The sequence below is a fragment of the Orcinus orca genome, chromosome 1, assembly GCF_937001465.1.
Source record: "Orcinus orca chromosome 1, mOrcOrc1.1, whole genome shotgun sequence".
Classification (NCBI taxonomy): domain Eukaryota; kingdom Metazoa; phylum Chordata; class Mammalia; order Artiodactyla; family Delphinidae; genus Orcinus; species Orcinus orca.
In genome coordinates this window covers 137,224,270-137,246,387 of record NC_064559.1, presented here as the reverse complement: position 1 = coordinate 137,246,387, position 22,118 = coordinate 137,224,270, and the positions used below count along the sequence as shown (strand labels likewise).

At 34.4% G+C, this 22,118-nt stretch overlaps 1 protein-coding gene across 1 annotated transcript in view; it reads right to left on the bottom strand.

Moving 5' to 3' along the window:
- The window catches only part of COL24A1 (collagen type XXIV alpha 1 chain), a 392,516-nt gene that overhangs the window by 233,178 nt on the left and 137,220 nt on the right, over positions 1-22,118 (bottom strand). Inside the window, exon 20 of the mRNA XM_004262981.3 lies at positions 3,631-3,684. Within this exon, the coding sequence (XP_004263029.1) occupies positions 3,631-3,684 (54 nt within the window). The remainder of the gene's footprint in view (positions 1-3,630; positions 3,685-22,118) is intronic.

The following is a 22,118-nucleotide window of genomic DNA, read 5'->3' as shown; positions in this document are numbered from 1 at the left end:
GGGACAAAGTGGGGGGGAAGGATAGATTGGGAGTTTGGGATTGATATGTACACACTGCTATATTTAAAATAGATAACCAACAAGGACCTACTGTATAGCACAGGGAATGCTGATCAATATTCTGTAACAACCTAAATGGGAAAAGAATTTGAAAAAGAATATACACATGTATACGTATAACTGAATCACTTTGCTGTACACCTGAAACTAACACAACATTGTTAATCATCTATACTCCAATATAAAATTATTTTTTTTTAATTTTTAGAAAATTGTGAATCACCGTGTTGTACACCTGTAACTTATATAATATTGTATATTAGCTATACTTCAATAACTTTTTTTTAAAGTTAGGAAACCCTACAGAAGAAAAAAAAATTAAGTTCAATTATTACTTCCTCTTGAAGTAATTCCCAATTTCCTAAGGCAGAATCTGTTGCTCAATTATCTAGGCTCTCATAGCCCTTCACCAACTCTTTTATATAGCGTCTAACAATACTTTGTGATTTTTTTTCCCAACCTCTCTCTAAACTGTAATCTCATCAAGGGGAGGGACCATAGTTCAGAAATCTTTATCAACCCACATTTAGTACCTGGGTTAAAACATAAAAGAAACTCAATACATGTTAAACAAATGAATTACTGAATGAATGGAAAAATGAATGTGTTTATATATGCATCAAGTTCAAGTTCCTAAGTATACAGCAGGTAAGGGGCTAAATTACATATGAGAAATTCTCAACTCAGTTCTCTATACTACCTCTCTCTCTCAATGTCCATTCATGCTACTATTTCTACTTTGGGATTTGGTTTACTACTAGATATTGATTATTTCTGTCTCAACGTCAACCAGATACCACAAGCTAAATATACCCAGAACCAAATTTCTTGTCTTCCCCATCTTCCAAACCTGCTCCTCCTTCTGAGTTCCTTAGTTAATTCAATGACATCAGTAACCCAAGTCATAGTCCCAGTTTTATCTTTGACTTCTCTTTCTCCCATCACCTTCATTTAATCAGTTACCAAGTTGTATTGTTTCTATTTCTGAATTAGTTTTTAAATAGTCATTCAATCATCCACTCAGCCAATATCTATTATGTTCCTATTATGTGCTATGGATATTATCATGGTTATTGTGATATGTATAAAACCAATTAGTGTCTTTCTCAAAAAGCTTATAGTCTAATAGAGAGATAAGCAAATCAGCAGTTATATGAAGATAAGTGCTTGATAGACTTTTTTAGAAATACAGAGAAGAGACATCTCAATTAGATTTGAGAGGAACAGGAAAAGCTTCCTGGACAATGTAGCATGTGATGTGTAGGTGTTAGCTAGATAAGTAGGGCACAGATCCAGATTAAAAAAAACAGCATGCAGGAAGCTGTGAGATTTGAACAAGTATGGCATGGTTTGGTACTCTAAATAGTCTACCTGGAGTAACGCTTTTGAAAGAGCAATGGGAGATGTGACTAGATGACAACAGAGTTAGAGAGGGAGAGTAGGTCATAAAGAACCTTGTGTAAAAAGTAAAGAATTATAATCCTTAACCTGGAAGCTATGGAGATACTGAAGAATTTAAGTACAAGAATGACATGATGAAATCTATACTTTACAAACATTATTACATCAGTAGTTTGGATGTAGATTTGAAGAAATGTCAGAATGGTGGCAAGAACAATTAGAGGGCTATTACACTAATCCTGGTGAAGAATAAATAGGGCCTAAACTAAAACATTGGCAGTGAAAATGGTTCCAAGGGCAAAGATAGGAAATTATGAGTCAAAGGAGAGATCGGGATAAAGGTGATAACTGATGGCATGAGGTCATTCAGGGGTCAGGAGAGGGTTTGATACAAAACATATGTGAAATTTGAATACTGGGGAGGGGGAGGAATAATTTTTCTGTGGAGACAGAAAGGGAGGGGGAAATATGGCTGAATATGTACAGGGAGAGTTGTTAGGTGGCCAGTAGTGTTTTCAAATAACACACAGGATGCCCAGTTAGATTTGAATTTCACATAAATAATGAATAACTTTTAGTACAAATGTGTTGCAAATACTGCACCTTCATCCTCTCACAAGTTTCCTTTTACTGAATGCCATATATCTCACTTGTCTGTCTACAAATTCTGACTCATTCATCATGTCAGCTCAAGTGCTACCTTCTCTACAAAGTGTAATCTGAGTCCCCTAACCATATACTCACACAGTATCACATATTATATGTTATTCACATGGTTATTATAAAGGGTTTCCTGCATATATTTCTCTAGATTGTAAGTTTCTTGAAAGTAGGAAGCAGGACTTTTCATCTTTGTAGCCCTAGGGTCTAGCACAATGTCTGTCACGTAAGAGGCAGCCAGTAAATATTTGTTGATTGAATGAATGTTCTGTTTCACTTCAGATCTTTATAACTTCTTTTCTAGCTTTTTCTAGCTCATCTCTTTGCCTTCATTTTTTCTCTTGTTAAACCATCCTCCATGCTGACATAAGAGGTATCTTTTTTAAAACATAAATCACCTAGATTACTTTACTATTTAAAAATCTTTGATTACTCCATGATGCCCATGGTAGAAGTAGGAACTCTTCAACATGGTCTTAAACCTTCCCCACAATTTAATCCCCAAACTAAGTGGTTAAGAGCTCAGACTTTGAAATCATGTCTGGGTGAGAATCCTAAGTCACCTGATAGTTATGTGACTGAGGGAATAACTTAACTATCTATAAAATGGGGATAAAATCTACCTCATAAAGATGTTGTGAAGATTAAATGAGGTATCTGTAAAACATTTACTACAGTACTGTAGTACTTGACACGATAGTACACTAACAAATATAGCTATATTAATATCCTTTCCAGCTTCATCCCCTAACACTTCCTCTCTACTCACACTAATAACCTTCCACAGCAGCTATACTTCATAACCTGCCAGTTCTCCAAACTTCAGGCTATTTCATTGTTCTGTGTCTATTCACAATACTTTATTTGTTTACGATGCTCATTCTATGTCAGCCTGCTTGGCAAAGCTTGGTATTTAAAGGTTTTCTATGGATAATTTCTAGTATACATACACAACAACAGTAAAGGAAGTTAGAAATGATTAGGTTTCTGCAGATAGTTTGTACTATGTATAAATTCCAGAACACCATAGGCTTTCTTTTATTTTAATCAGTGGATATTTAATAGGCCCTAAAGAGTTTTAGTGGTCAGAAAACTTTCATCTATTCAGTGTAGGCTATAGGTTTTTGGGTTTTTAAATTTTTTTCACCTCTTATAAGAAATCATTTTTTCAGTTATTTACTTGCTTTGCAAATATTGTCACCCTAATCTAAGTCTAGACCAAACCAGGAAAATCATTTTCAATGACCTGAACCCAAGAGGCTGTATAAACATACTCTTACTAAACAAATGATACCAAAAGAACAACCAGACACGCAAACTACTTCCTGATTATCTCAAAACAAGCTGTACAAGGTTTTTTAAATGCACCGAGTCAGCTCAAAAATATCCAGAAATGTTCTGATATTTCTAAAATAGTTTTTTACCCATTCATTGAGATTTGACATTAGAAAACTATAGATACCATACTTTCTTCTTCTTCTGTTTTTCTTTTTCTTTTTTTTTCCTTACCTTTGATCCTTCAGGGCCATTTTGTCCAGGAATCCCAATATCTCCAGGAAAACCCTAGGGAACATAAAAATATAGAGAGTTTATTCCATAGCAAATTACTTTAAATCTATTAAGCATATAGAAATTCCCTTTGCCTTTCTTTGATGTCCAATAAAAATGATTTATTCTCCTCAAAATTTCAATATTAAAGATTAATCGTTAGGCAGTTGTCTGACATTGGAATACAAAACTTACTAAGTATACTAAAACAGAGCTTACTTCATCAGTTATTCATGAACAATCCTCAGACCCAAAGAAAATTCTCTAATCATTCACAACTTGAAAAAAAGGCAAAAAAAAATGTAACAGGTCTTTTCAGTGTCATATGGGACACAAAGCCACCCAAGGATTAGGGGAATGTACTTTGTTAGACTGTTTACTAACTAACTATATGCTAATTCTTCTGTTTGGTGAAAAAAACAATAACCCCAAAGGTTATATATCTTAACATACAGGATACTAATCAGTTTTGTATCGAACTCAACTATCTTATTCTAACATTCCCATATTCAATTGTCTATAAATAGCTCAATGTTCTTTGAATTTGTATTAACATCTTACTGGTTCCATCATTAATTAACAAATTGAATAAAATCTTTGACCCATGTTTACTTCATATTTGCCTGAAAATCATAATTTTACCTTTTCAGAAATTATACTTTAACAGTCTAAAACAGTTTTCTCAAGAAATAGAAATGGACCAAAGTGTCAGAAAAATCTGTGCTGAGAAAAGGCCAACAGTGTTGCTCCAAAATGGTTAGATCGATATTCTTACTGAAATAATACATTAGAATGAAATTCATCATGATCAGTTTCCATATTGATAATAAGCTAATAATTATAGTTTTCCTTGTATTTTGTCACAGATAAGCTGTTTCAGTGTTTCCTTCTGACATGGACAAAGGAATAAAAAGTAGGATAAGTACAAGAATCATATCTTTAAAAGTAAAGAAGGCTGCAATTAAGTATGAATGTCAGCTAGAAAAGACAGTTCATTGGAGGGGTAAATATTATGGTAATTAAAATGCCAACAAGTAAGATGGAATAGCAAGGTTGATTCTGGAAAACTCATCTTGGAAAAAAAGAAAAAATCAACAGTAAGTGATACCAACTTATCCAGTCTGGATTAGGACAGAAATGACTCCAATTTAAAACTTGGATTCTGTGGAGAAAAATATTACTTGTGGTCGTTTCTGGCAAGAGAAAAGGCAGTGGTAACAGAAAGACTGGACACAGGATCAGATTTCTGGAAGTTTTGGAACAGAATATGTTTAATACAGACATGCTGATGGCTTTTCTAACTAAAGGAAATCAGGTTCATCTATACTTTCTCTGCCTTGAGTAATTTTCCCTTATCTTTCTTTACCTGGAACACTTAAGTTTTAAATAGGAGATTAAATAATATATCACTTGCAAATCTTTCTTTGACCTCCAATACCCTGAGTTAGGACCCTTCTAAGACTCACACCATCCTAGGGTCCTACAAGTTTAGTTGATAGTGTTTTGGCTTGTATTGTTTTCCTCATCAGATTGTAAATTCCCTGAGGGCAGCTTTATCTCTTATTAACCACCATATTCCCAGAAACTAGTACAACACCTGGCACATAGTAAATGCTAAAAAAATTGATTTTTTTTGCTCTTGAATAATGATTTGTTTCTTTTGACAATAAAAAGGGACAACGTGGCTGGTGGCTACTTTTGGCCCCTCAATACCAGTTTACAACCACTGGTTCACAGCATGCTCATAGATAAATTCATAATTCCTGTCCATTCTCCAGCTGAGCCTGGAACACCTTGTCCTACTAGAAACCAAGCTGTAAAAGGTATCAAACCTGGAGTCACGTTAAAAGAACTCTGGGAGCTTGAAGAGGATCTCACCAGCCAGAAATGGGACAATATGAACTTCAGTAAGGAAAAAAATTGCAATGGATTGCAACAGGTCAAATATGATTAAATTCAGAAGTTCAAAATGATACAACAAAAAATTATTCGCATTTAGCAGATGAAAGAAAGCCAACTCATTATTTCCAAAACTGGTAAACAAAGGTGAAGAATCAAGCATTTATTCCACCTTTTCTATACATACAATAATACAACTAACCAAATAGTAGATTAGGGGATGTATTCCAGCCAATAAATGAAAAAGAAGTGAAAGAACAAGAATATCTCCATTTTGCAATCCCCTAAATGATCTAACGTATGTAGGGAGTTGAGGAACCACAACTGTTAACTAACATCACAGAATGATGATAGACATTTTGTGCTTCCTAATGAAAGAACACAATATCACCCATAGTCTTGCCAAAAACAAACAAGCAAAACTGACCTTGGCTAGGTCTCTATATGTGGCTACCAATTTGCAGGAAATACAGAGGGAGAAACATGCTTAACTACACCATGAGACTATAATCAGCAAAATCCAGGCTGTAGGAATCTCTACAGGTTAAATGGCTGGGGATCTTCAACAATTAAATTATAAAGTGGGGAAAAGGCAATAGAAGGAGAACTTGTAGACTAAAAGACACAAGAGTAAAACAAACAAGACTAAACTACAGTTTTAAAAGATGTACACCCGAGTGATAAACCATAAAAGAAAAAGAGGAACTGCCTACTTACTGCAGGAGAGATAGGCTTGTGGCTGGGTTGGGATCCATAAAAGTTTCTGGGGATAACTGGCAGTTCTATTCCTGACCTGTGTGGTAGTTATAAGAGTGTTTGTCTTATAACTGTTTGTGATATACATTTGTTTTATATAGTTTTTAGTGTCTGCGCTTTATTTTCAATAAACAGTAAGAAAAACGTTATGAGGTGGCTTCTGGATAAATATGAACTATTGAGTATATATGCATGAATATCTGCTCCTTCTTAATCATTAAAATTACAGTAAAGGAATATTTAAAAGACAAAAAGTACCAAAGACCAGGGAATAAGAGACAAAAGATGTCAGCAAATCTGTTCTTATATTATAGCCATGTAAGTTGAATATTTTAAAATTAAAACTTTATTTAAAAGTTCAGAAGCACATCAGTATAGCTATTAAAAGGAAGAAAAAAATCTCAAATAGGATACCTTTGAAACTTGGCCAGAGAATATATTTTTTTAAATAAACTGTTTTTTTTTAAATTGGGGTATAGTTGCTTTACAATGTTGTGTTAGTTTCTGCTTCACAACGAAGTGCATCAGCTACATGTATACATATATCCCCTCCCTCTTGGACCTCCCTCCCAACCCCCACCCACAATCCCACCCCTCGAGGTCACCACAGAGCACCAAGCTGAGCTCCCTGCATTATACAGCAGGTTCCCACTAGCTATCCGTTTTACACATGGCAGTGGACCTAGAGTCTGTCATAAAATGTGAAGTAAGTCAGAAAAACAAATATCGTATATTAACACAGATATGTGGGATTTAGAAAAATGGTACAGATGAACCTATTTGCAGGGCAGGAATAGAGACCCAGATGTAGAGAACGGACGTGTGGACACGGTGTGGGGTGGGATGAACTGGGAGACTGGGATTGATGTATGTGCACTGCCATGCATATAACAGAGAGCTAATGGGAATATTTTTATTATTTAAAAAATTCCAGGGCTTCCCTGGTGGCACAGTGGTTGAGAATCTGCCTGCTAATGCAGGGGACATGGGTTCGAGCCCTGGTCTGGGAAGATCCCACATGACGCGGAGCAACTAGGCCCGTGAGCCACAACTACTGAGCCTGCGCGTCTGGAGCCTGTGCTCCGCAACAAGAGAGGCCACGAGAGTGAGAGGCCCTCGCACCACGATGAAGAGTGGTCCCCGCTTGCCACAACTAGAGAAAGCCCTCGCACAGAAATGAAGACCCAACACAGCCATAAATTAATAAATAAATAAATAAATATATAAGCCAAGCATTTGAAGCCCTTTAAAAAAAAAAAAATTCCGTACCTGGTTTACCACCAAGTAAAGATCTTACCTTTTAAATAATAAATTTAAAATATAAAAATCAGAGTTAACTGGGTCAGCTGAATTTTAATGATAACCTATGTCTACAAAATAAAGTTTTTTTTTAACTAATTCATTGTTGAAAATGTAAATCAAATGACAGGACGTGGCCATCCTTGCCAAGTAGCAAAATTTCAGAGAGCTCAGAGATTGAAAGATTTAAAAATACACCATTCAGAATCTATAACTTTCATTAGAAAACTACATTGGCATGAAACTATACAGAAAAATAATTAAAAACAAAAATCTGATAAAATGCTTTATTTTTTTCATCTAAAATACTTTAGTAAACACTGAAAAGTCAAAATGGTTTCTCCCACAATGTGCTTCACTATCTAAGTTGTCACATCACAATTGAAAATATAACACCTTAGTGAGGAAAAGGATGAGCAGTCTGACTTGCAGTGCTTGTTTTAAAAATTGAGATATAATTGACATAAAGCATATTAGTTTCAGGTGTAAAACACCTGTATATAAATATAGAGAGAAATAAATGATCACCACAATAAATCTAGTTAACATCCATCACCATGCTTAGTTGTAATTTTGTGTGTGTGTGATGATAACTTTTAAGATCTGCTCTCTTAGAAACTTTCAAATGTACAATACAGTGTTATTAACTATGTTACCATACTGTGCATTACCTCCCCATGAATTATTTGTAACTGGAAGTCTGCACCTTTGACCCCTTTTATCCACTTCACCCACCTTCCCCACCTGACCCCTGCCTCCTGCAACCACCAATCTGTTCTCTGTATCTATGAGGATTTTTTGTGTTTGTTTTAGTTTAGATTCTACATAAAAGTGAGATCATGTAGCATTTGTCTTTCTCTGTATGACTTATTTCACTTAGCATAATGCCTTCATGGTGTATCCAGGTTATTACAAATAATTTAAGGCTGAATAATACTTAATCAGATTTTTTTTTTTTGCTATTGAGTTATATGAGTTCTTTATATATTCTGTATATTAACCCCTTATCAGATATTTAATTTGCAAATATTTTCTCCCATTTGATAGTCTGATTTTTCACTTCATTGATGGTTTCTTTTGCTGTGCAGGACCTTTTTAGTTTGATGTAGTCCTACTTGTTTATTTTAGCTTTTGTTGCCTGTGTTTTTGTGTCAAATCCAAAAAAATCATCAACAAGACAGATGTCAAGCAGCTTTCTGCCTATGTTGTCTTCTATGAGTTTTATGGTTTCAGGTATTACGTTCAAGTTTTTAATCCATTTTATTTTTTGTGTATAGTGTAATATAGGGGGTCAAGTTTCATATTTCTGCATGTGGCTGTCCAATATTCCCAAACCATTATTGAAGAGACTGACCTTTCCATCACTGTATATTCTTGGCTCCTCTGTCATAGATCAACTGACCACATGTGGATGGATTTATTTCTGGTCATTTTTTCCTTTCTCTTCTGTTCCAGTAATCTATGTGTCTGTTTTTATGGAAATATCATACTGTTTTGATTACTATAGCTTTGTAATATAGTTTGAAACTAGGAAGTGTGATGCCTCCAGCTTTGTTCTTCCTTCTCAAGGTTGCTTCAGCTATTTGGGGTCATTTGTGGTTCCACATGAATTTTAGGATCGTTTGTTCCATTTTTGTGAAAAATGCCATTGGAGTTGTGGTAGGGATTGCACTGAATCTGTAGGTTGCTTTGGGTAGTATGGACATTTTAACAATATTAATTCTTCCAATCCACGAACATGGAATATCTTTCCATTAATTTGTGTCTCCTTCAATTTCTTTCATCAATGTCTGTACTGTCTTACAGTAGAACTGTAAGTTCTCAACATACAGGTTTTTCACCCCCTTGGTTAAATTTATTCCTAGGGTTTTTTGTTTGTTTGTTTGTTTGTTTTGGTGCAATTATAAATGGGGTTGTTTTCTTAAGTTCTCTGATAGTTCATTATTAGTGTATAGAAAAAACTGATATTTTTTGTATATTGATTTTGTATCTTGCATGTGGTGCCTTCTTAATAGAAATAGTTTAATCACCAATTTTTATTAAGAAGCAGGAAACTCAAGTAGCTTTAAAAATAATAAGTAAAAATGTGTCTTCTGTTTTTGGACTGCTAACATTTGTTTACTGCACTGAGAAGAGTGATTCAGTATCCTTTCCAGTAAAAACATTTTATTATTCTCTAATCACTAACGGCTGAGTCTAGTTCACATGCATTTTTAAAGCAAAACCTGGGAACCAAAGCACTAGCAGATTCCATTAGTTTCCTAAGAAATCATAAAACTAAAATATTGTCATTCTTATTCTGGCAGCTGTCAGAAGTCTGGAAGCTAGAGGCTCCTAACAGAATAAATATGTGATGCTCTATGGTATATATTAAGCACATTAGTAATTCTTTAATAAGAGTGGTAAGTCTGTTTTATTTTGAAATATATAGTCCTTTCAGTTAAAAAGATAGTTAAAAATGGTAAACTGATAAATAATCCACAAATAAATAAATCCAATGAATAAACTAATTATGGTATATTGGTAAGATGAAACAACCTGGATGTGGCAACCTGGATGAATCTCAAATGCATTATGCTAAGTAAAAGAAGCCAGACCAAAAAAGAGTATATACTATATAAGTTCATTTACATAAAACTTTAGAAAAATGCAAATTAACCTAAAGTGACAAAAAGCAGATCGGTGGTAATCTGGGAAGGGTGGGGGCAGAAAAACAAAATGAGGGATTACAAAAAATGAACAAGTGTTGAGTTTGACAAATACCTTTTATATCTTGATCTTGGTGATGGTTTCACAGGTTATACGTACATGAAAAATTATGAAATTATACAATTTAAAATATACAGCTTATTATATTATAATATACCTCAATTATACCTGTACAAAACTATACAAAAATAAGTTAATTGGTATTGGGTGTTTTAGATAATCATTTGTTTTTTGGTAGGTAACAGTTTGTAATGATTTGAAGACCATTAGAGAGAAAGTAGAATTTATTCATTGAACTTGGCCCCAGATGAAATCAGTGAAGTTCAGAATTTGTATTATTTTGGAGGTAATAACACGTTCAATTATAATAGGTTAAAAGTAAAGTACATATTTGGGGAAATTTAAATTTTTCTGATATTTTATAATATAGCTTTAAATACTCTTATTATAGATAAGAGTGACATTTAGGTCATTTAACTATCATGAAAAATTTCAAGTTTTTTCATTGATTTTTATATACACTACGCATTAAATACACAAGAACACAATATGATTTGACTTAAATTTATCTTCTGAGTAGTTTATAAGTCTGAACAAAGTAGAGATGAATATATTCCTTTGAAAATAGTCATATTGAGAAAAGATAAAATTAAGAAACCATTTAAGATAGGGCAACATAAAAATTATGAATTCCTGAAGGGCAAAGTTATGCAAAGCCTTGTCTGGTGCTGGGCATACAGTACATTCAAAGTACATTCAACAAAAATTTGATGGCCTGAATTGATGAACAAATTAAAAACAAATTCTATTTGAATAATTATATTTTCAATTACGCAATTTCAAAAGTTACCCTTTGTCTGAAAAAGCAAACAACTCCACCCCAACAAAAAATAACCAACTAGTATAGCTTCTATAGATAGGATTCAAATTTTTCATATGCAAACAAGAATGAATGCATCCAGAGGGAGAGAGGTTCTGTAAGGAGAGAATTTAGTTTTGAGACATGGATCCAAAAAACAATCATAAGATTTTGTTCTTTAGTATTTGTGGAAGTACATGCCATGTCGGGAATATACTGAGTCCAAGTAGGAAAGTAATAAAAGAAGATTTAAATGACCTTTTCTGAGTGAGAATAATCTATCCAAAAGTTAATGCCAAAAAAATATTTGAAAGGACAAAAATAATAAATTCACTTTCCCAGTAAACTATAGAAACTAAACTTGAGCCCAGGGCAGTGTGCAACTGCAAATTAAGGAACTGTTCTGTCTTCACAAATAGAAAATATGAGCTTCTGGAAAAATAAATGCAGAATAAAGAATTCATCTAAGTATCTGGCTCACTTTCATTCTCTTTTGCTGTTTTAGGTCTAAAAAGCCATCAAAACCAGATTTTTTTTCATTATGATACTGTTAAAAATCTTTGCAAATGATTATTGCTATTTATATATTTCCCCTTTTGTAATTCTATATATTTAAGCAATAACTATAGCACAGCTGAACTCTAAATTCCATTTATATGTAACATTCTAAAAGCTCAGAGAAAATCCAAAAAGACAATAAAATCCTTTATGACATAGCATACACTCTCTCTTCTAAATAAAACTTTGCTTAAATAGTATTCACAGTATATTTGAAGTCACTCAAAAAAACCTACAAAGTCAATTGCAAAGGCTACTTTCATTCTACTGAAATCTACAGAAAACTATTACTAAACTTATAATTTTAAAATAATTTATTTTGACCATTATTTGATACTTAAGTTTGGATAACCTATAGTGACAAAAAGCACATCAGTAGTAGACTGAGGAAGGGAGGAACATGAAGGACAGAAAGGAAAGGTTACAAAGGTAAACAAAGAAATTTTGGGGTTTGATGGATGAATTCACTATTTTGATTTCAGTGATTGTTTCACAAGTTAAACATATGTCTAAAATTATCAAATTGTACAATTTAAATATAGGCAGTTTTGTTATATATAAATTATACTTCAATAAAACTGTAAAGCAAAAAGGTAGTTGGTATTGGATGTTCTAGATAACCACTTGCTTTTTGGTAGACAATAGCTTGCAACCACGTAAAGAACCTTAGAAAACCTGTCCCCAGATAAAAATCAGTGAAACTCATATTTCAAAATGTTTTGGAGATAATAACATGACTGTGATTTGATACTTACCTTTAGATAAATATCATTTTAGGTACTCATTGTCTATATACATGACTCATTTAGAATTCTTATGAGCATCTTTAAGAATATATAGTCACTCCTTCAAGTTGCCATGTGTCAGGCATTGTTCTTGGTACTGAACATATACTACAGAATGAAGATATTCCCTTGTTTCATAGAATGTATGATATATTCCAGAGACTCTTTACCTCAGATTCTCATTTCAGTGTGCGTAAGTTTGTGGCACGGAGTGGGAAGTTGGGTGATTTAAAAAGCTGATTTATATTGTTATGAGGAACTATCATGTATCAATCGCCCACGTTTGGTTTAAATACACAACTATGGGCCTGGGCCACTCTATGTTGTTTCTCATTCTCTCGTTTTCCAAATGGAATGAATAGTGTGGCTATTTTGTTTTCTTTCTAAAATCATATACTGATTAGTTGAGATGTAGACCTGTATCTGGGTCTCACTGAGAATGCTCCTTACCCAAAGAACCTGGCCTTGGAGCTGTAACAAATAACTGACCAATACACTGGGTTATCTTTCTCTGGAGAAGGGAGAGTATATTTTCAGCTGTGTGGGTAGCCACATGCACTATGTTACCAAAGGCATTTTAAAACCTGTGTAAGTGTGAAGAAGGGTATATACAGATATTGGGCACCAAAAATGTGAAATGTAGACAGCATTTCTTTTTATCTGCTCACCATCTGTTTGGGGAACTACTCTCTTCCCCAGTTTGCAGTGCATGTGCTTCTGGTCCCCATCCCAGTTTTTTAGGGGTATAGGATCACCTATACCCCTAGGTGATCCAAATCCTGCCAATTACAGTATTCCTGTTTCATGGCTGTTGTGATTGACTTAAAGATGACCATGTAATCCCAGTCAGATTGGCTGGAGCCTACCTTAGAATTTCTGCCGGAGCTACAGAGAAAGAAGAGTGCTTTCTTTTTGCTAAGATTGCTAACTCTTAGAGCAATATAAGCCTAGAGTTGCCAAGAGCCACCTGTTCCACGATGTTTGTAAATGAAGCCAACAGAGATAAGGCTAGAAAATGAGAGTAATTTGATTATATTCATCCAGCTCCTGTATCTAGCCAAACCTCTAGGCACATGCAGTGCTGGACTTCCTGACTACATTAGCCAGTCCTGATTTTTTGGCTGAAAACTGTTTGAATTAGGTTTCTGTCATTTTTAATGGAAACAGACTTGACTAAAACACTGAACTGTCTGCAGTTCTCTAAATACACCCAGCTTCCTCATATATCTGTTCTGGAATGCCCTTGCCCTCTGCTTGCATTTGGTAAGTCCCTACTACGTCTTCATCTTTGATCAAGCAACCATGCTTCTCAGAAGTCTTTCTTAACTCCCTCCACCCCTGAGGTTCCTTCATCATACAATTTGTTACTAACTCAAATGTATCATGATCTGTGAAGCCTTTCATAGTTCCTCTTAGTCAAAATCAGTAGCTGTTCCTTTATATTCCTACAGAACTCTGTTAACATGGCTGTTTAGTACTTATTGCACTATATTATAATTATGGACATGTTTATTCCAATATAATGTGAGCTCATGGAGGAAAATGAATGTATCTTACTCATCTTTATACCTCCAACATTTACCTTAACATGTTGCTGGAGACAATTCTCCATAGTCTCTTGAATTTCTGCACATTATGTAAATGAGGTACTTACCATTTCTCATACCAGTCTCTTTTCAGGGAATTTTGTATAGTAAACATAGAGATAGTGTCTCCCCCTATAGCAAAAGTCAGGAACACTTACTGTCCATATAATAATGTCTTTTTCTGGAACCCATTATTTTTTTATAGCTGTCCATTATAAAAGATTCAGCTTCCTTAAGCTCCAAGTTCTTCTTATGAAATGCAACCCACTGTATATGCAAAGGTCATCCAGGTCTCTTCATATCACCCTCTGGAAACTGAAGCTCAGTGAGTCAGTGCAGAAATGTTGATACTCCAGAAACTACTATTGCTGAGAGTAATAAACTATCATTTGTCTCTATCCCAGGAGTCTTGTGTCTTCTACCAGAATCTTTGAAACTGTCAGGCTAACTTGCTGGCTTGCAAACAGGATAAAATCTCAGATCCTTCACAGTCCCTGACGGTTCAGGTCATGAGGACGGGATACTGATGGAGACATAGCTTTCTGTAAGAGGAAGTATGAGGGCTTCACCAGATGATAACAGGATATGAGGAGAGTTAATGGGAATTGGCAGTGAATTTGACCAAATTGTGCAGTCAACCAGGCAATAAATCGTCCCGCACTTTATTGCCTGCTAAAAGGAGGAACTGCGAAAGATGGCTGTAGACCAAGTACTGGGAACGGGAAGCATCTTCAAAGACAGTTGCCCTAGTTGTTGCTAACTCTCCTCTGGATGGAAAGATTTCCTCCTAAATCTGGTGAGCAGCCTCAGGTCTACCTTATTGTAACAAAAGTACTAAGTACTATTATTAACAGTAACTAATAGTACTAAGATTCATCCTAGGTTGGCAGAAGATTCCATCCCCTTTCAGATAACAGTTATAGAGACTGCCACTTATACTGAGTATGAAAGGATAGAAATTTGTGACTGTTATGGACAGAAACCAGGCAAATCAATAAAACTTTGGCTGGTTTACTTGGGAGATGAAGGGGAAGATTCCATATTTTTTTCCATAATACGACTATGGTATTAGGCCTGACTACCTAGCTACTGAATACTGTGCCTCTGGTATAGCTTAGAATCAAAGGCCTTATGCAATTTGGCACCAATCTACTTTTATAACCTTATCTGTCACTCTAAACCAACACAAGAAATCTGCATCAGCTAGCCAGTTTTATTCACTGTCTGTAAATCCACCAAGCATATTACCTAGATGTCTAGCTCTGCTCATGTGATTTACCCTGCTTGGATTGCTCTCCCCTTTTCCTGCCCTTTATTCATCAACAATCTAATTCAAGATCCATCTTTTCCAAGACCCTTTCCCTAATCCTTCTATCTTATGTTAACTCTCTGTACTAACACTGAACTATAATAACTATTTATTTAATTCTCACATGATGCTGTTACCATTATTAACAAGTACATGCATATATCTTGTCTTTCTCAAGCAGGCTGTAAATTTCCCCCAATTATGGATAACACATTCTTTTTGTATATATCCCACAGTGTTCACTAGGCACAGCCTTGCACACTGTAGGAACTCAATAAACAATTTTTTATTGACTGATTTAATCACATGTTTTCTTTCAGCACTACTTTTTGAGTAACAACTAAAAACACCAAATTACTCAACCAAACTCAGTTGATAAAAGATACCAAAGATGTAACTGGTTTAAGTGAAGGGAATCCATTAGCACTAAGATCTACTCAACTAATGTAGCTGGCCACAGGCAGCCTCGTTCCAGTTAAGTTCACTTAAGTGCTAAAATGGACATTTAGAAGCACGCCTTCACTAACGAGCAGACTCTCCAAATAAACTTTGGTCTTTGTCTCTAATGAAGACCACCACAGTGGAAAAAGAGGACCCACTGCTTGGCCACTTCTGGTATCTCTGTGATTAGTGGTCTCAGCTCATTTTTACAGTAAACAACTGGTCCCATTTACCAAGAACATCATCCAAAATTCAACTATTTGGCAATCTCTGTAGCCCAGGGAGGTTAACGGCTGAATCAACAAACATTGTAACTATCCTGCTACCACATTTGAAGGTGGTTTACTGCCAGAACTGGGAGGAAGCATGTGATTAGTGCTAAAATTGATATTACCATGCTTAAAGGAATAGAAAAGAGTCCTGTACAGCATTCTCCATATGTTTTCCTTAAAAACAAAGAATGATTATGGAAAAATTTTTAATCTTATGTTTTAAAGTACATAATGTTTTACCTTGAGACACCTCTAATATTTACAGTTCTGTGAAGAGCTAAATGCACAGGTATATTTACTTCTTTGTTACAGCAATTTAATAATTCACCTAGAATAAGCAAGAAAATAACTTTGAAGTGACATTTGTTCAGATGGTCTTTAATGATGAACAATTCTCTTCAATGCCAATGGCAAACAACTTAGCCTTTACAACAAAAACTTCAGAGTGCTTTGCTTTTACTAACTTTATGAAGATTTGAATTTCCAAACTAGAAAGCGCTAGCAAGAAATATTGGCCAGTCTTGTCCTGTCTTATTGGTAGTGTAGGTGACCACTTGTATGATATGATTAATTTGAGGGGTATCAAAGTTTCTAATCAACCACAAATTTTTCCCTGCTCACTAAATGATACTCAAGACTCACTGCATTACTTTCAGGTTTCTGTTTAGTGTTGAAATGTAAATATCCTTGAGAGGGAATTATATTGCAGTTAGCTGTTAACCAGTTACTGATGGGAGTGAAATATATTTATCAGGTCTTTCTCTAAAAACAGGCTTTGATAAGAAGGGTAAATTATGGAAAGAAAAAGAGACACTGGTTGTTTGAAATAGACAAGAACTCATACCCAACAGGGAGAGAATATAGAAAGGAGAGACCAGAGACCTCAGGAAAGAAATTCTTTGGCTGTTTTATAATTTTCTCTGAGAACTACACTGATTCTAGACTATTAAAGAATGACCTGATTTTTTATTTTTAATTTTATCAAACCTAATTAATCTTGATGTCTGGGAAAAAGACAGACAGTGGAGGCTTTGACATAGTCTGAATTTAGTATTAATTTCTTGAATATAAGCTCCTTAAAGTCAGGACTTAATCTAACTCACCATTGTTTTGTGTTTTTGGTGATTAACATAAAATAGGTATCTCTAAAAGACCTCCTGAAAATGAATAATTAGAACTGGATTTTCTATAAAGGAGCCAAAAAGGCAGGGATACTCCTATCGTTAGGTGGACCTTTGGTTCTAAGGATCAGCCAATCACTCACAATTACATGACGGCCAATCACATTGTGTGTGGAGAGCATATCAGAGATTAGTGCCACCATTTAAGATCTAAAATATGTACGGGTGGCAGTCTCTATCATAGCACTGTTTAATTTGTCAGACTGGCCCATACAGAAATCAGTTTTATTCTGGAGATAACTGTAGACTACCACAGCCCCAAATGCAGCTGCTGTGTCGGATGTAGTATTATCACCAAAGCAGATGACTAAGGACTTCCCTTACATGGTGTGTAGTCACTGATTTGGCAAATGCATCCTTTTAATTTATGTTTTAAAAAAGAGACTTAAAAAATTTACATTCATGTGGGCCCCTTTCATTCTGGCAGTATCAGCAGTTCATCTTTACAGAGTTAGATACATATTTTAGTTTAAAGTGTGCCTTTCCTCTCTTTAGAGGTTTAACTAGCACCACTATCTAGGGAATTACAGAATGCCTGATCCACAGGCATGGAACCTCATAAAGCATAGTATCCCTACATTGAAGGAGGTATAAGAGTGAGCCCATGATATGATCCACGGGTCTTAATCCACCTTGCACCATCTAGAGGTAGCCAGTCTCACAGAACACTGGAACTGCCTTCTAAAGTTATAACTGAAGAACCAGCTCAGAGGAAACAATATGAAAGGATGGAGTACCACCCTTTGGGATACAGTGTATTTATTAAATCAGAGACCTCCATATGATGCTTTGTCCCTAATAGGAAGGATATATGAGTCCCAAACCAAGAAGTAGAAGCAGGTGTGGTCCTATCTGCTATCACTTCCAATAACAGTACATTTTGTGCGTTCTGTCTCCACAACCTTGGACTCTTCTGGGTTGGAGATCCTGATACCCAAAGGGGCTCTCTCTTGACAGGAGGCACATCAAAGGTCCTAACAAACTAAAAGTTACAGCTGCTACCAGGACACTTTAGACTTTTTATGACAAGATATGAGCAAACAAAAAGAGGAGTCACCAAACTGGCATGGTTAACTGACTCTGAAAAACAAAAGGAAGAAAGACTGCTTTATACAAAAAAGGCAGGAAGGAATACACATGAAACACAGGTGATACAATCAACGCATCTTGGAACTGCCTTACAGTCTTGAAGGTTTAGGTTATACTACCAGATAAGTCACCAAGACCTACTGAGGAGGCAGCTGAGGGTGAGGGGAATTTAAAATGGATAGTGAAGGAGGGAGAAATAAGTACCATTTGTGGCCCCAAAGCAGCTGGGTAGACAACAGCCACAGTCCATCCCATTAAAACAGATCAATCAGACCAAAAATAAGTGAAGATACAGCCAAAAAGTAAAGAACATAATCAATAAGGAAGAGCAAGTCACTATATACTGAACTTCACATCTGATAATAAAAATATACCTTTTTGTCAAGTTCATATTGAACAGTCACAAAAAGGGATCATATATTAGGTCACAAAGAAAAAATCAGACTGCTAAGTTCCATAAAACAGAACAGTTTATGATAACAGTGTAATGAAACAAGGAATTATTAACAAAATCAAAACCAACAGGCTCTCCCACTTGGAAATTTTAAAAAGCCTTCTTAAATAACTCTTGGGTTAAGAGGGAGATACAAGCTGAAATTACAAAATATCTAAAAAATAATGGTAATAAAAATACTCAATACCAGAATACATGGGATACATTTAAAGCAATGATCAGAGGGAAAGGCATGGCCCTTAATAGTTTTAGGAATAAAAATAAAAGAATAAAAATAAATTAAATTCCCAACTCAAAAAGAAAAAGAACAACATAAACCAAAAGAATCTCAAGAAAATAATGGAGATACCAAGAGAAACTAAATGTAAAGAAAAGAAAAAGAGAAGACAATAAATAAAAATTTCAGGGTTTTTTTGAGAAAAAAATTAACATACTAGACAAACTGAATCGAGCCTAATCAAGAGAAAAAATGAGAAAACACAAATATAAAAAATTTAACAAATTTTAAATAGCACACAAGAGAGAATTCTTAAAACAAAGTTTAAAAATCATGAGACTATTTTGCAGATTTATATGGAAGTAAATTTTAAAACCTAGGTGAAACAGCTAATTTCCTAAGAAAATAACAATTTAACAAAGCTAACCCCTTTAGAGATAAAAAGTTTAATTCTAAGCAGGCTAATTTTCACAGAAGCAACACAGAAAGGTACCAAGAAACTACTCCACAAAAAAGCATCAATTCCAGATGGTTTCACAGGAAAATTCCACCAAAGCCTCACAGGTAAGATAATCCCAGTATGCCATAAATTATTCTAGAGCACTAAAAACTAAGAAGACTTTCTATTTATTTTGATGAAATAAATATAACACTGATATCTAAACCTGACGACGTACCAAAAAAAGAAAGAATATTACAGACCAATATCACTTAGAAATACTGATGCAGCAGTACTAATGAATATTAGTATAATTAGTATTACATTAGGAAAATAATGTGCCATGATAAAGTAGAATATTTTCAAGAATGCAATAGAAAAGTCATATAGAAATAGTCAATGTACAGAAATTATATAGAAATAGTTATTATATACAAAAGTTAATAGAAAATCCATTACTATAATATACCAATAAATATATCTAAAAAGACATATATAATTATCTCTATACACGTTGAAAATATAGCAAATATCTGACTCTCTATATATATTTGACAAACTATAAAAATGATTCCTGATTTAAAGAACTCAGGAATTGATGATATTTCTTAACATGATAAAATATGTGCATATTTTAATTTTAATTTAGCATTTACTTCATGAGAAATCATTATAGCATTTCCACTGAAATGAGGAACAAGACAAGGATGCACACTACTTCCAACTCTTCAGCATTGTACTAGAGGTATTACAATGCCACTAGACAAGAGAACTGAATTAGAGGTATGGGAACTGATAAAAAAAAGTTTGAAAATTACATGAGAGTACATCTAGAAAACTTTAGAAAATCAATGGTAAAAATAACTCAAAAACAATAAACCACTAAAGCAGCAGGATGTAAAATTAACATTCAGTAATCAATAATCTTCATATACATACAAAACCTGTTAGAGAATACAATGGTAGAGAAAAATCCCATTTATAATAGCAACAAAAAAATAGGAACAAATTTAATGAGACATGTATAAAAACCTATATGAGGAAAACTTTAAAACATTCCTGAAAAATACAAAAGCAGATTTGAACAAATGAAAGACATCCATTGTTCTTTAAGAGGATGACTCAATATCATAAAAATGTCACTGCTCCCTAACTTAATTCATAGATGTAAGTCAAACCTAATAAAATATTTGCAAACCATATATCTAATAAAGGGTTAATATCCAAAATATATAAAGAACTCGTACGACTCAACATCAAAAAAATACACTCTGGTTAAAAATTGGGCAGGATCTGAATAGACATATTTCCGAAGAAGACACACAGATGGCCAACAGGTACATGAAAAGATGCTCAGCATCACTAATCATCAGGGAAATGCAAATCGAAACTACAATGAGATGTCACCTTATATCTGTTAAAATAGCTATTATCAAAAAGACAAGAAATAGCAAGTGTTGGCAAGAATGTGGAAAAGGGAACAGTTGTGTGCACTGTTGGTGGTAATATAAATTGGTACAGCCACTAAGGAAAACAATAAGAAGGTTTCCCCCAAAATTAGAAATAGAACTACCATATGATCCAGAAATTCCAATTCTTGGTATTTACCCAAAGAAAATGAAAACACTAACTCTTTAAGATATATGCACCCCCATGTTCATTCAGCATTATTCACAATAGCCAAGGTATGGAAACAAATGTTCTTCGACAGAGGAATGTATAAAGAAAATGTGAATATCATTATATCATATCTATATATATCATATATATATCTCACAAATGTGATAAATACACACAAACACAGTGAAATATTATTCAGCTACAAAAAGGAATGAAATCTTGTCATTTGCAACAACATGAACGAATCTGGAGGGCATTAAGCTAAGTGAAATAAGCCAGACAGAGAAAGACTAATATTGTATGTTATTACTTATATATGGAATCTAAAAAAAGTCAATTTTATAGAAACAGATAATAGAATGGTAGTTGCCAGGGGCTGTGGGGTGAGGAAATGGGGTGATGGAGGTCAAAGGATACAAGTGTTCAGTTATAAGAAGAGTAAGTTCTGAGGATCTAATGTACAGCATCATTACTATAGTTAAAAAAAATATGTATTATATACTTGAAGGTTGCTAAGAGTAGATCTTAAGCATTCTCACCACAAAAATTTATTGCACAGCAAAGGAAACCATAAACAAAACAAAAAGACAACCCTCAGAATGGGAGAAAATATTTGCAAATGAAGCAACTGAGAAGGGATTAATCTCCAAAATACACAAACAGCTCATGCAGCTCAATAACAACAAAAAAACCCCAGCCCAATCAAAAAATGGATGGAAGATCTAAATAGACATTTCTCCAAAGAAGACATACAGATGGCCAAAAAGCATATGAAAAGATGCTCAATATAACTAGTTATTAGAGAAATGCAAATCAAAACTACAATGAGGTATCACCTCACACCAGTCAGAATGGCCATCATCAAAAAATCTATAAACAACAAATGCTGGAGAGGATGTAGAGAAAAGGGAACCCTTCTACACTGTTGGCTGGAATGTAAATTGATACAACCACTATGGAGAACAGTATGGAGGTT